This window comes from Ruditapes philippinarum, unplaced genomic scaffold (assembly GCF_026571515.1).
Source record: "Ruditapes philippinarum isolate M1 unplaced genomic scaffold, ASM2657151v2 ctg11210_1_1_1_1, whole genome shotgun sequence".
Lineage (NCBI taxonomy): Eukaryota > Metazoa > Mollusca > Bivalvia > Venerida > Veneridae > Ruditapes > Ruditapes philippinarum.
This window is the reverse complement of record NW_026866312.1, coordinates 45,586-61,661: the sequence shown is the minus strand read 5'-3', so window position 1 is coordinate 61,661 and position 16,076 is coordinate 45,586. Positions and strand designations below refer to the sequence as shown.

General features: G+C 33.0%; 1 protein-coding gene across 2 annotated transcripts; it reads right to left on the bottom strand.

Moving 5' to 3' along the window:
• Positions 1 to 4,642: 4,642 nt before the first annotated feature.
• Positions 4,643 to 9,190, bottom strand: LOC132732087 (uncharacterized). Of its 2 annotated transcripts, none has more exons than XM_060718433.1 (2): positions 9,004 to 9,190; positions 4,643 to 6,418 (listed from the first exon to the last, which is right to left on the bottom strand). In XM_060718433.1, the coding sequence occupies exon 2, from the start codon at positions 6,411 to 6,413 to the stop codon at positions 5,235 to 5,237; it is 1,179 nt and encodes a 392-aa protein (XP_060574416.1). In that variant the 5' UTR covers positions 6,414 to 6,418; positions 9,004 to 9,190; the 3' UTR covers positions 4,643 to 5,234. The 2 variants fall into 2 exon arrangements, with proteins under 2 accessions (XP_060574416.1, XP_060574415.1); XM_060718432.1 differs by lacking the exon at positions 9,004 to 9,190 and adding an exon at positions 8,052 to 8,213.
• Positions 9,191 to 16,076: the final 6,886 nt, after the last annotated feature.

The window sequence follows — 16,076 nt, the reverse complement described above, 5'->3', positions numbered from 1 at the left end:
ACAATGAATCGCAATAATTAAAAGGCTATTTTTACTAATTGCTTTATCCTAGAATGATCATTCTTCGTCTGCAATTTTAACATGAGTTTGTTATGGGTTTATAGATGAGGAATGTACACTGATGGGTCAGACTAGGTCATTAAAATTGTAGATTGACCTCCCAAATAAATCAATTAACAGACTTTGTTCATTTGACTATTATGTTGTATTTCCAAAGAAAATACCACATAAACTTGAAATTCTAATCAAATTACCAATATTAATGAAAACATAAAAATACCCCGTATATAGTATAAATAAACTTATACCATAGAGGGGGTATTTTTTGATATTACAGATATGTATATTTTGGATATTATCGTTAACATGGATGGAATTAAAGTTCCTATAGGAAAAAAATAATATTCAAATCTCTAGCGTTCATGATGAACAATGTCTTTCGTCCGCCGATTCATAAAATTTTAATGATATTCAATACTTGTTAAAACCAATTAACCATTGAAAATTTTATAAGAAATCTGGTCATCTGATGTCTACTAGTTCATCTTCACTTGCTGCATTTCTTGCTTGGACGTCCTTTGATGTTTTGCATCAATGCTTTTCTTGTAATACTTGGTATGAGGATTGAGGACCATATGAAAATTATTATTGAATGTTTATTAAGGATAATATGGTATAACAATACAAACTGAACAAATTCAGATTCTGTCATAAACGAACAAGTAACAATAGCAAGGTTGGTGATACTTTGTCGATAGAGATAGAGATAATGCGTGTTATTGTTATTTAAAGAGGCAATCAATGAGAACAAAACATATATTGGATCCTGTAAAATCGTTATAATTATCTCATTGAACACAAAAAGTATTGCTTTGCTTACGCACGCCTGATAAAAATGATAGGGCTACCTCTTTCGGAGTAATACGGTAATATCGCTCTATGCTACTTGACTAGAGCTGTCTCAAGAACAAACATCCTATATTTTTTTATTAACAAATTTTTTGAAAATGATTCCAATTTTTATTTCATGTCTATGCCTTATTATTTAAATGTTTTGTCTTTCCTGAAAGCTGTTTTGATGAAAAATTTGGAGGAAAAAAAACCTGTTTTTATGATGAAATCCTTCAAAATGGGAAAAAGCCGCCCCAATAATTTAAACCTTATAAATTAAGTTTCCCTTAAAATTTTAAACAAAATTAATGGAAGATTTCCGAAATTTTGATGTTTGGAAAGATTTACAAATATATAAAAAAAAAAAAAACCCTTACACTTGATTTTTCGACATGCACTAAACGGGAAATAGCGATAGAGGGTTTTCCGTCAACCGAAAGAGGTAGCAGGGTTTACGGGAAACGGTAAAACATCGAAAAGGAAAATTTTAAAAGGGAGACTTTAAAAAGGTAAATGTTTATGCCCTGTTTAAAGAACATGCATGCAGTGTAATCATACAAGTTATTGTCTACTCATTGAACAATAACATGTTTCTTATGATAACGGTAAAATAAGCACAAAAAGGATCCTATATATGTAGCATAAGTGAGACCCTGTATTAGGTCCATTAGGCCCCCGAAATGCTACCAATTTGTATTTGTTTAAAACCTTTTTATTTTTGGTATATTGTTACAATTTCCAAAAAATACTTATTTAAAAAAATCTTTTTCTACTTTAGCTCTGTTGGCAATTGGGGTAATTATTGTTTCAAAGTAAAAAATACCACTTTGTTTTACATTTTGCTACCTTTATGACACATTTCTGCACATTAAAACCTTTTTTCTTCAATTGTTTTACATTAAACATGCTATAAATATATCTTTAAAACATTATTAATATATTTGCCATTTCTAACGAATTAAAAGATATGGATTTCTAAAGCATATGATAATATACTTTTTACTCAAAATAATCTCATGCTAGATTGATGAAACTTGGTACATATGTGTGGATAGATGACCTTGAGATGATGGACCCTTTTTCAAAGAAATCTGGTTGCTATGGTTACAGAAACAGTAAAAACAATGAAGTGGATACATAAATGGGACCCTATAATAACATCTGTTTCATTTATTTCAAAATTGTGTTAACTTTCTTTATTCCACTAAAGTAACTAAGACAAATTCTTAAAAGCCAACGTGTATATAATAAGAGGTTTGGAAACATCCAACATCATACTGGTTAGGGGCCTGCTGTATTCTACGTGACAAACTTTTGTTCGATGCGTGTTTTAAAATGCTGTTCATTCAAATTTGCAACATGTGTTATGTGTCAATTATTATTCAACTTGTTCATCAAAGTTTTGTCAATGAAACACTTAATGTCGAAAAATATAAAAAGTCAAAACGGATATGCGATTATCAATGGATACCAAAAATAAGGTATTTTCGCAAACATACGATATGATAAAGAAAAGGATATGTTTTTAAGTAAAAAAATATGCCTTCTATCATATAAGCATTTTCATAATTATAACTTTGGTATGAAATGTTATGATAAAGATAATATGTAAGTTTGCGCCGGAAAATATCCCAAAATGGTAGACAAAAATTAAAGTAACATAAAAATAAAAATGATAGCATTTCGAATACATAAAGGAAGTTTAGCATTTCGAATACATAAAGGAAGTTTAAAAAGAACTCTAATTTTTTCTCTAGAATATACAAGTAGCGGTTTAATTAAGCATAAAGTCGCCGGATAGAAAAATGATTGTTTTATCATAAATATAAGAAAATATCAGTTTAATGGTTCAAGTATAAAGCAAAGAGGAACAATATGTTGAGTAATTAATTGTTCACAATAAAACATCATATTTTGAAGCAAACTTGCCAAGCAATATTGTCAAGAAACTGCCATCAGTATTAAATTAGCAAGTATTGGTCGGCAATATTGACCTGAGACTCATTAATTTTCGGTAGGTGTTTCGTTATTTTCCGTAAATTATTATAATTAATGTAAAAGATTTTATTGATATTATAGATTTCGATATTAATTCAAGTAATACTGTGCATTATGGTGATGTAAGCACTGGTTGCCTCTTCGTGAATTATGGTGATATAATCACTGGTTGCGTCTTCGTGCAATATGGTGATGTAATCACTGGTTGCCTCTTCGTGCATTATGGTGAATGTAATCACTGGTCGCCTCTTCTTGCATTATGGTGAATGTAATCACTGGTCGCCTCGTCATGCATTATGGTGATGTAATCACTGGTCGCCTCTTCGTGCATTAAGATGATATAATCACTGGTTGCCTCTTCGTGAATTATGGTGATATAATCACTGGTTGCCTCTTTGTGCATTATGGTGATATAATCACTAGTCGCCTTTTCGAGCATTATGGTGATGTAATCACTTGTCGCCTCTTCGTGCATTATGGTGATGTAATCACTAATTGCCTCTTCGTGTATTATGGTGATTGTAATCACTGGTCGCCTCGTCATGCATTATGGTGATGTAATCACTGTCGCCTCTTCGTGCATTAAGATGATATAATCACTGGTTGCCTCTTCGTGAATTATGGTGATATAATCACTGGTTGCCTCTTTGTGCATTATGGTGATGTAATCACTGGTTGCTCTTCGTTGCATTATGGTGATATAATCACTGGTCGCCTCTTCGTGCATTATGGTGATATAATCACCTTTGCCTCTACGTGCATTATGGTGATATAATCACTGGTCGCCTCTTCGTGCATTATGGTGATGTAATCACTAGTTGCCTCTTCGTGCATTATGGTGAATGTAATCACTGGTCGCCTCTTCTTGCATTATGGTGAATGTAATCACTGGTCGCCTCGTCATGCATTATGGTCAATGGTCGCCTCTTCGTGCATTATGGTGATGTAATCACTGATTACCTCTTCGTGCATTATGGTGATGTAATCACTGGTTGCCTCTTCGTGCATTATGGTGATGTAATCACTGGTTGCGTCTTCGTGCAATATGTTGATGTAATCACTGGTTGCCTCTTCGTGCATTATGGTAATATAATCACTGGTTGCGTCTTCGTGCATTATGGTGATATAATCACTGGTTGCCTCTTCGTGCATTATGGTGATGTAAGCACTGGTTGCCTCTTCGTGAATTATGGTGATGTAATCACTGGTTGCCTCTTTGTGCCTTATGGTGATGTAATCACTAATTGCCTCTTCGTGCATTATGTTGAATGTAATCACTGGTGGCCTCTTCTTGCATTATGGTGAATGTAATCACTGGTCGCCTCGTCATGCATTATGGTGATGTAATCACTGATTGCCTCTTCGTGCATTATGGTGATGAAATCACTAGTCACCTCTTCGTGCATTATGGTGATGTAATCACTGGTCGCCTCTTCCTGTATTATGGTGATGTAAGCACTGGTCGACTCTTCGTGCATTATGGTTGTGTAATCACTGGTCGTCTCTTCGTGTATTATGGTGATGTAATCACTGGTCGCCTCGTCGTGCATTATAGTGATGTAATCACTGGTTGCCCCCTTCCTGTATTATGGTGATGTAATCACAGGTCGCCTCGTCATGAATTATGTGATGTAATCACTGGTCGCCTCTTCTGTATTATGGTGATGTAAGCACTGTCGACTCTTCGTGCATTATGTGATGTAATCACTGGTCGCCTCTTCCTGTATTATGGTGATGTAATCACTGGTCGCTTCTTCGTGCATTACGGTGATGTAATCACTGGTCGCCTCTTCGTGTTTTATGGTGATATAATCACATGGTTGCCTCTACGTGCATTATGATGATATAATCACTGGTTGCCTCTTCGTGCATAATGGTGATATAATCACTGGTCGCCTCGTCGTGCATTATTGTGATATTATCACTGGTCGCCTCGTCGTGCATTATGGTGATATTATCACTGGTCGCCTCCTCGTGCATTATGGTGATGTAATCACTGGTCGCCTCGTCATGCATTTTGGTGATGTAATCACTGGTCGACTCGTCGTGCATTATGATGATTTAATCACTGGTTGCCTCTTTAGTTTAGTTTATACATATTTTATTTCTCAGAATATATATACATGTTCAAGTTTCAATTTACAATATACACAAAGCAGATCAAATAGTTTAACACAATTCGATAAAATGGAAGGCAAAGTGTCTAATGAAATTGTTCTCGTTTATGACAGTTGTATCAGTATATAAGCTTTTGTTCAGGTTTGGTGGCTGATTTAAAACGTTTGTATGATATATAACCTTCGATGACGTTTCAGTAAATCAAAGTAAACTGCTGCCCATAATTATCATTGTCCGCCCAAACTAAAACTATAAATCACAAAAACAATTAGAACGACTATAAACGATACGTAATATCTAGGATCGTTAAAGAACTTTAGCTCTAAGACTTCTTTTTCCTTTTGTCTGTAATTGATATTTTCAAAATCTTCAGAGTCGATGTTAATAATCGTATGTTTCAATGAGGCTACTTCTGATCGAAGAGTTTCCATTTCATTACTATGCTTGTTATGTGTACTTACAATGACATCTCTAAGAAAACTATTTTGTTTCTGAAGTACATCAGGTTTGTTAGTATGTGATGTAATCAGCTCGTCAGTTACTTGTTCTAGATAATCATAATCAGCATGATGTTTCTGACAAGCTACTGAATATTTCTCTATCCAGTCTTTTAATTCTTCTTCAATGCGAGATTTCAGTTCGTCGATTTCCACTGAATGTTTATTTGATAGAAGTTTCATTAAAGAGTCCCTTTCTTGCAATAAATTGTCGATTCTCTCCGAAATGCGTTCATTATCAGTAATTGTTTGTTCGAGCAGAATGTATCTTTTCTCTTTTTCTTTATTTACCTGTTGCAAGATTTTAAGGCTTTCACATTCTTTTTTTAACGACTCCAGCTCCTGTCCATCAGCTGGTTTAGTAAATAATACAATCTGCTCTACTTTAGCAATATACTGACCCACACTGATACCTGCTTGTTCCAGTGCTATTATATGAGTTTTCAACTCGTCAACTGTTTTCTTAAAATAATCTGCCGTGTAGTGTCCTGGTACTGAGTGTGCCGATTCGTTACGAATGCCTTTTATTTTCACAACGTGTTCACTGACTTCCATTCCATGGTCATCGCACATTGTCATGTCAAACAATTTCGAGTCAATAAGAGCATGAGCAACTTTGCTGACATCCCATTTATAACTAGACCAGTTGGAGTCCCTGAAAAGTTTTTGCCTTTGTTTTCGATTTGTAACTCTTCTCGACATTTCGCGGTGTCCTCCAATGCTTTGTTGAAATAGTTCCTCATCTTTTTCCTCAAACTGTTTAACACTTTCAGCGTCTTTTTCCCAGGGTATATCAGGATATGTTCTTACCCATAGTGTTTCAAACAAATCAATTAATGCTGGAAGTGTACCATTGTTCTCAATCTTCCATAATCTGTAGAAATTAAAGTCTTCTTCATCCATAACCATTCTTACTGCAATAAAGATAAAAATAATGATTTACATTTTATTCTTTTTTTACACTTAAGTGTTTAATAACAATATTTGACCTTTTATGACCTTGAATATGCAGTGAGTACTTGAATTTCTACCCTGAATACATATCTTACTTAGATCGAATATAATCAGTTTCACGAATTCGTGCAAAAAAGAGTACAAATAAGGAATGTTACATCAAATAATTGGCTAATCGGAAGTGTGGCGAAAGAGTTTTCGTTACTAAAAAGTAAAACTTGAAATATGTTCCATGGTTAGTTTCATTTAGAGTGAAAGAAACTAAGATAACTGCATACAAATGATAGAGTGACATTCAGTTTATAAAGACCAGAAATAGAGAATAATCCCGACAACAACCATGCATTCAAATGACTTGAAATTTAGAAAAAATGGATGGAAAGTGTGATTTGTGTTTATACATTAGTTTAAGGATATTTGTTTGTCTAACAAATAATCAAGAGAGGGGCACCGCACAGGGAGAATGCAATCGACAGTGCAAAATTTAAATAAACCTTTGCAGGCACACTTAATTATATAGAAAGTGCTATTAATAGACTTGGGTTTTTATGAAACCGATGTCAATGTTACCTCTTATGAAAGTCAGTTATAAAAACACACACAGAAATTGCTTTTTTTCGTAATTTTGATAATAGATGTAATGAAATGAATCATTTCTAAATGCCTGAACGAAATTTTATTTTAACTTATTTGTCGTTCATTTTTTATAAACATGGCACCTTTAATAAACTGATAGTCATGTATGTACTCGGTAAAAAATCGCTCATGATACATGCTACAGAATTACTTGTGATGTCTACAGTAACGAAAGTCATTACATAATATTAAAAGTCATAAAAGGTCAAAGTTGTCTTATTAAATGATTAAATATTCAAGTGGTCCCCTTTTGAAAACGGAAAACAACAATCTTAAAAGTTGATCACTTGATTATTACTGCAATATTATAAGACTTGACCTATGTTTCGCAAAAATAAATTAAGAGTCAATAGTTGTATTTTAAGGTTATCAAATGTGAAATAACATTTCATAAAATGCCCAAATACGTGAGCTAAAGCTTGAAAAACTGAAAATCACAAGGCGTGAATATTTGTAACGGAAGCTAATAATACAACAAGTCTATGTAACGGTTACAACATTCTATTTTTGAACCAGGAAGTTATTTATATGCTCATGAACTGGATCATTAGGCTCATGAACTGGATCATTAGGAAATAATTGTAAATCCTTTGTAGTCTCTAGTTAAATTTCAGAAGTGAAAAGCCATGTGGGCATTTTACCCTAGATAGGTCAAGTGTTTATATATCAAGTAAGTTGCATATACGAGCAAAAAAAAAACACAATAAGTAATTAAAACCAATAATATTCCAATGAATAAACAAACAGAGCTTAGTTATTTGAAGTGTGTGTCTTTTAGACAAGTCATATTTAAAATATTCCCTGGAGGTCAAAATTGCATTTGTAGATGCAAATGCAATTATGCCTCCAGAGGGAATATTTTTTAAAAAGACACACGCAGTGGGTACAGTATAGTAATATACGAGATGAAAATTGAAATAATTCATTCAAAAATCGATTTAAGCTCCTGTGACCTACCTGTGCATCGGACCGGATTATTATTCAGGTAATCCACAATATATCATTGAATCGTTTTATTTTCATATATTATGCTTACTGCAATAATATAAAAGAAAATTTCCGGGATGTATCTCCACTAACCTTTTTAATATTTTCAATAATGATCGACACCACCAGCAATGTCGCTTATATCATTTGATCGCTTAAGACATAAAATTGCCAAAATAATTTGTTGTTTATATTTCTTTGACGTAAAACGCTAACGACATATCTGATATTTGAAATATTTAATCAAATTGATTAATTGGATTCAATTAAATGGTATTATTTAATCCTTCGGATTTCTATTTATAGAAGCCAATTCTGAGAATCAAAATAGAAAACGAAAGTTGTAGATAATTTATGTAGGTGAGTTAAAAAAGTTCAGGTAAACGGTAAACAAAAATTATGCTATACAGTCACGTCTTTCCATACTAACGTTTATCATGTAACCACAGCGTTACACGCGGTTACACTATAATTAAATGAAAAAAATGCTGATTTTCATAAAAAAAAAAGGTTCTCGGGCATGGGCCACTCACTAGGATGAATGGGCTTTGCACTTTATCCCATTAAAAATAATGATTTTTTTAGAAAAAAATCGCTTATATTAACCCGATAAATATGAAATATGATGAATTTTACAAGCAATATTTTAAGTCGAATGTAAGGTTCAAAGACAAATTTAATGTATAACCAATGAAGTAGATTTTGAAACTATAATTTTAATGAGAAAAAAATATTATTTTGATTAATTTGTAGTTATTTGAACAATGTATATACAAATAAGCTTATTTGTAAACAAGCAATAGGTAATTGTACTGTATCGACGGATATCTAACAGCAAAGTTTACATTCAAACCTGACATAAAAGACATTCATTGCATATAAATTGATGTGTATTAGCATAAATTAACAAAAAATGGTTTACCTCGTGTTCCCCCGATATCTTCACATCCGAGACAGTAAAACACCTCAAGTTTCGCCTTTATCTATTTATCGTAAACTTTTGCATTTACATCGTCGGTTACGAGGATAGCTATCTATGTATCTGATTAAATGTCCTGTTTGTTATACATATAAATTGGTACATCTACTGTACATGTACAAGCTGTCAACTAAATATGAATTTGTTGTGTTTTTCTGCTACTCCCAGAATGATGAGTAATCTACATGTGGGAAAAGTTCATTGCATTTCTAAGGAGACATCCTAATGAATAAGGCAAATAGTGATAACACAAAAACATCATAAAAACATGAAAATATATAACGATCTATGCAATTAGGTAAAAAATGGATAAAACAAAATATAATTGCAAAAATGTACGTGTATTATTATCAACTTTTCACATTTCCGTGTGTCATTGATTTCGTACATAAACAACATGTATACTGTAAAAAAATTATATAACAGCATGGCTTACTCGTATAGCCCATTATAACAGTAAACTTCAAAAAATAAGGATTTGAAAACTGTATCAATATATAACAGTATTTTTTAATTGTTTCATATAGAAAAAAAATCTTAGCTAATATATAAGTTGAGTTTCTGTTACATCAGTGTAGTTTTTACAGAAGTTGGAATGTGGTATACCTGATTTCCCAGTAGCAAAAAAACATAGCTGGTAGTGGGGTATTTTATCTACGGTTAGCATACAAGCAAAATGTAGACGGTGTCGATGGAATACACTATACAGCGAGTTATATACCTTGCATATATTTTATATATATAGTAAATGGGTGCTGGATGGTAATTTTGTTCTTGATGATCAAGGGGTGATTATTTTATGATAATTTAACCATTATGGCATGGCAAATGTGCCAAACGCCAGTGGGTAAAAGCACTGAACATAGTAATTTTGTGCTGATTTCTGTTTTAAAAATTATGGAATTGCGATAAAACAGTTAAAATATAAATATAAAACTTGTTAGTTAAGGGGGCAAAACACTGGCTTGGGCAACATCTCGGGAAGTTTTTTGCACAGAAAAAATCGTCTCGGCCTCTCGGCCGCGACATTTTTATAACATCCCCCGATGTCTCCCAGCCACTGTTATATGCTCGTAACTAACCATACTTCACTTTAACGAAAAAAAATCAATTTAACATTAAAGTCATTTTGAGAGAAGTGTGTCACGATATGAATGATGTTCTAATGTTAAAGGTTGAAAAGCAAAATAAACAATATATAAAAACGTGTAACTTTGATTTTAAATCCATCAGGCAAATATTTATTATGTACGAGTACAAGATGTTTACACAAACTAATATACCGATGTTAACAACCTTAATCTTATATGAACATATCAAAAGGTTGGAACAAATTTTATCGTCATTGTTACATTAAAATTTAAATAATTGAAATGTAACATTTAAATTTAAATAATTGAAGTGAAACATTAAAATTTAAATAACAAAGAATGATTTTTCATTCCTAATAATGCTCATTTATTTATTTATTTTAAAATATCAACGTGAATTCATCTTAATCATGAGAATATCCCTTTTGTATCAGCACTGTAAGGGTTTAGTTAAAAAATAATATATCCCAAACTGTGATTTTATCGCTCAATAACATCGCTGTTTGGAGTTTGGATGCGACGAAATATTTCCCGAGTGATATAATGATGCGCATCCGAAAGACAAACAACGATGTTACCCCGATTTGGATTCTAACACGACATCAACGAATAAATGCTGCCGTACCAGATATCAAGCAAAATTGCGCCCGCGCGTCAGAATTCTTAGTGGTTACGTCACATATCTAAATATAGAACATCACACGCTTTCGGTTAGTGAAAAATGCGGGTCGTGTTAGAATATATCCTATACTTTCAATCTCTAAGCAGTTTTTTTTATACAAACTTATTTTAGTTCGATTGTTTTGGAAGCTATAAGCTTATTGAAACACTCTTGAATCCGTTCCTATAATCAACAAAGTACTAAGCAACGAACGTAAATTTTCCTGCTCAATGACCTTAAAAGCGCCGTTGTACTTTTATAGCCGTGTCTGTCTAAACTACCATTAATTTTGTCATTTTCAACAAAGTTAATCTAGTTACATTGCACGGTTGATAAGTTTTAAATTGCCAAGATAATTAAGTTATTAGCCTTGCCCCAATGTAGCGTGGCACAAAGGTGTCATGTGTGTATTTTTATTTATCTCATGGCCATGAGTTACTAAGTCGTGGTCACGAGATAGCTAAGTCATGGCTACGAGATACTATATGTCGTGGCCCCGAATTACTAAGTCGTGGTCCCCGAACGAGATAGCTAAGTCGTGGCCACGAGATAATTAACCAATCAGAATACACTATATATATTATGATTTTTTTTAAACTTAACAACTTATTTTTACATGCAACATTAATCTTTGAAAATACTGAAGATATTCACTTTGAATATATTAGAAAGTCTATGCCAAGGCCAATAATACATTAATTTTGACATTAGCTCCAATTTTGTGATCGAATCGGTCAGTTTGTACGTACTACGGCCTGTTACCCTTGTTTACGACTTAGCTATCTCGTGGCCACGACTTAGTATCTCGTGGCCACGACAAAGCTAACTCGTGGCCACGACAGAGTATCTCGTGGCCACGACTTAGCTTCGTATTTTCGATCCCTGGGCCGTCAGGCGAAAAATACGACAATGTCATAATTTCGCCCGGCAAGGCACAAATCAGTCACCATACTTGACCAATTTAAATAATATCAAGTAACATGTATATAATTTACAGAAATTATGCAATTGCATTGAAGCCATTTTAATAATAAATGATTAGAGTACACATTGAAACCAGAATAAATTGGTGACTCTTATACATGTAGCATTAAAAACATGCGACTTTAACGCATATTATTTTATATGTCATACAAATCAGCAAATTACTAGCTAAGCAACTACAAAATATACCTAGATTGATTGTATACTACAGCGGTGTGATACAAAATAAACGACGGTCGTGTTTACTTGTTTAAAGTGTATCGAAAGTAAAGAATTCGTTTTTGGTGTACAATATTTAAGTTCTGTTATTAATTAAACTATGGCAACTAGTTCAATATTATATCAGGTAAAACATTCTTTAATTTTGATCACATTATAATGAGTATTATTAAAAATAGATACATTTTTGTATTTATTAAAGAAAGTATTGATAGGCAAATAAAACAATTGAACCTATCCAGTTAAAAAGCTTTATATTTGCTAACAGTTAGCTTTAATTGAACTGATAATTTATTGAAAGGAAACAGTGCCGTGTTGCAGCTGTAATATGTTGCCAGATACTCCAATTTAATGTTACAATTACAGTTAGTTGTAATTCAACCGAGTCTGCAATTTTCATGTAATTTTATTGTGATTGATGCTTCCGATAGATTAAAATCACCGTAATATTGATCTGTTGTTAGGGATAATTTTTTCAGCACATTTAGTTTTAAGGGCTGAATACCTCTTACACAAGTGATATAGGGGACGTGAGAGACGTTTTACCTTTTAATTTATCTCATGATTTGGGTCAATCAAACCGAGTCTACGTCTGCAATTTCCATATTACTTCATCTTCATATTGCTTGTAAAGAATCTCCCCTCAAACGCATTTTATTTCATCGATATTTCTCAATATTTTAGTTATAAGTATGTAATAAAGCCAAATAGCACGAAGGAAACGCAACGGCCGCTTTGATGTAGTGATACTGGATCGATAGTCCGGAGTCCCGCTCCATACATTTGAATTGATGTGCTTCTTCACTTTCTTGACTTTTATCATTTGCTACGTTTCCAAGATTTTTCATAGACTTGCTGTGAATATTGTAATGCGATTGTAAGGCTTGTTATGTTTACAAGACTGAAGTCGTTTAGTTTACTACACTTCCTGGGTATGCTAAACTTGTTATATTTACTATTGATTTCAAGAGCTTGATAAACTCTGCATTTTTTTTATTTCACAGACTTGTTGAAGTTTATTGGCTTGCTCCTGCTCTGATTCTTACTTTGCTTACTAGACATATTATACTTGCAGATCTTCATAACCTTTCTTCGAGTTCTTGACCTGTTACAATTCCTGCACTTGCTGTATTTCCTAGAAGTGCATCTCTCATAGACTTTCCGCCTTTCCTAGACTTATAGCAATTTCAATAGTATACATTTACTTGACTTGTTGTGATTCCTAGACGTGTTGCATATTCTAACTTTATTTCTTAGATTGCTGCATTTTCTTGATTTGCTGTTATTGCTAGACTTGCTACAGTTTCTAGGCATGTTGCTTTTTTTTTGATTTACTGTATTTTCTGGACTTGCTGCCCGTCTGTCCATTATTCCTAGACTTGTTTCCATTCATAGACTTACTGCATTGTCAAGATTTGCTACGATGCCAAGTTTCGCTGCATTTTTTTTTTTACTATTTACACTTTCGGATTAACTAGACTAGCTTCAATTCCAGGAGTTATATCGTTGTTTTCTTGACTTTTTGCGGTTCCCAAGCATGCTGTCTTTTCTTTGAAATCTGCATTCCTAGACTTTCTGCACTACAAGTCTTTATTTGCATCTTTGACTTTCCACAGTTCCCAGGCTTGCAAAGAGTAAACAACGTGTCAAATAAGGCTCTCAACTTATATATTAGTCCTAGTAGTTCTTTGAAATATTGTAGGTTTAACATGGTTGTAATATCTATACCAAAATAATAATATTTCAGAAATAATAAATACTGTATGATTTTTATGTGACCCACAATTGAAAATTCATTACCATTCCTTTTACTCAAATCAGAATTAGAATAGCACAAAAATATGATTTTGCAATCTATTGCTATGTATATTTCTTAATTATTACCTTTCTTTTTTGAATGTACATTGTGCATTATTTTTTAATTCTTTAGAAATGTCAATATTTGTTCAATAATATTTTGATAATGGATTAAGATTATGATAGATGTATAACAATTAACGCAAGTAAGGCTGATCTATTTAAGAGTTTCAAACTATATGTTTTAAGTTTTTAGAACTCAGTGGTGTTTTTTTAATATTAAAAGAAAATTAAACAAAAATGGATTTTGGACCTCTTTCGCACGATGCTTAATTGGTTATAAATCTAACAGCATAGCCAATATTGCAATTAACTTACCGAACGCTTTCTGATAACATATGAGATATGTACTATATTATTATATTTCAGAGAGCACAAATACCAGACAGGGATGACAATGCGATCAACTACCACAGATTATGCTTGATTGACAAACAAGTCTCCCTTATAGCTCTGAAAGATGTATTTGAGTTGCTTTGGGACAAAAAGTATCCTACAACTCCATGGAGAAAGGATGCGGGAAGTGTACAATTGTTTGAAGAGAGGGTTAAAGAATCAAAGGATAGAGAAAGAACTAATAGATTTAAAAAGAGTTTCGATTCTAATTGGAAAGAGTATGATTGGGATATGACTAAAGTAGTTTATGCGCTAGTGGACTCCAAACTTTTTCATTCTGATTTAAGTGTTGCCGATAGCGAGGGTAAACCAGTTAGTGAACACATTACTGATATGAGAAAAATCCGCTCATTTTACCTCTTGTGTTCTAGGAGATGACGAATTTTCCTTGCTATCAGACTCAATGACAGCAAATTTAAGAGCCTTGGAATTGTTGAAGTTGAAACATTTTGATGCATTGAAGTTTATCCGAAAGCTTCGAGACATGAAGCCACTAAAAGAAAAAGAACGACTGGAAGCATTGATTATAAGAAAAAACACTGACAAAAAGTATTTTAAGGACAAATTTCTAGAACTAGATAAAAACAACGACGATACAGGGGGGAAAAGTGATAAAGATGCAACAACGGTCGAATTAATCAAGAAGTATGTGGAGTTAGATTCTGATTTTGACCATCTCAACATGATTGTTTGTGATATAGAGAGAGCCGACTGTGGTGATATTGAACAAGTTAAATCCAAAATTTATTATCTTGAGACAATAATTGTAGACTTAAACATAACTTATTCTAATAAGATTATCAGAATATCCAGCAGCAGCAACAATATGAGAAAAGAAATGATGATAAAAATACAGAAACTTGAGTCGGAAAACGAGGATCTTAAAGACAAATTGGCTATACAAAGAAGCGAGATAGAGCAACTGAAACAAGAAATGCATAAGCCAGCCATATATAATTTATGGTTAACACAAGTGTCGGGCAGTGTGAAAAATATTCTGATAAATGTTGCAGTTAACTGGCTGTGAAAACAGATGTCGTTGATGTTCTCTCGAAATCATTAACTGATAAATCGTTTGCTTTTAATGGAAGATATCTGCATTTATAGTTTCGTACACCAAAGATTAAAACAAGCATCATTGAATGGAATAGCTTTTGCGCTATAACGTTCTACATTTAAGCTCTTTGCACACAATTAGTTAAACATTGGTCAAGTCACAGTTAATGCAGAAACTGAAATAAAGTTAAACTACAACTATCACTAAATGTGATTAATACCCCCGCAAGACTGCTTCGGAAATGAGGATGTTACTAGTAACAGAATACCTTGTAAAACAATTGAAATACAGTTATGGTTGTGGGCAATTAAAGATAGTTGTGGTTCTTGTATGTTGCATTTCCTTTCAATGTGGTTGGCCATTGATGAAGTTTTATTGAATTACTCTGCAATAAGTCCAGAAAGACAAGGAAAAGGAACAAAGGGCAATAACTCTATAAATACTGAAGATGGGGTTATGGTTATTGTACACTACACTTCCTCTCATTGCACTTGACCATTGTATAAAGTTGTATTGAATTCCAACTACAAGTTTTCAAGTTATGCACTGTAATGTAATTAGTCCAAATAGAGTTATGGTTCTTGAGCACTGCACTTCATCTCACTGCCCTTGACCATTGTATAAAGTTTCGTTGAATTCCAACCATTAATTTTCAAGTTATGCACTGGACAATAAAAAGTAACAAGGGGCAAAAACTTTTAAGTGTGTCCAGAAAGAGTTATGATTTCTGTACACTGTGCTTCCTCTCAAT

What these genes read in the sequence shown, in the direction of transcription:
- LOC132732087 (XM_060718433.1), bottom strand. Translation starts at nt 6,413, where the DNA reads ATGGTTATGGATGAAGAAGACTTTAATTTCTACAGATTATGGAAGATT.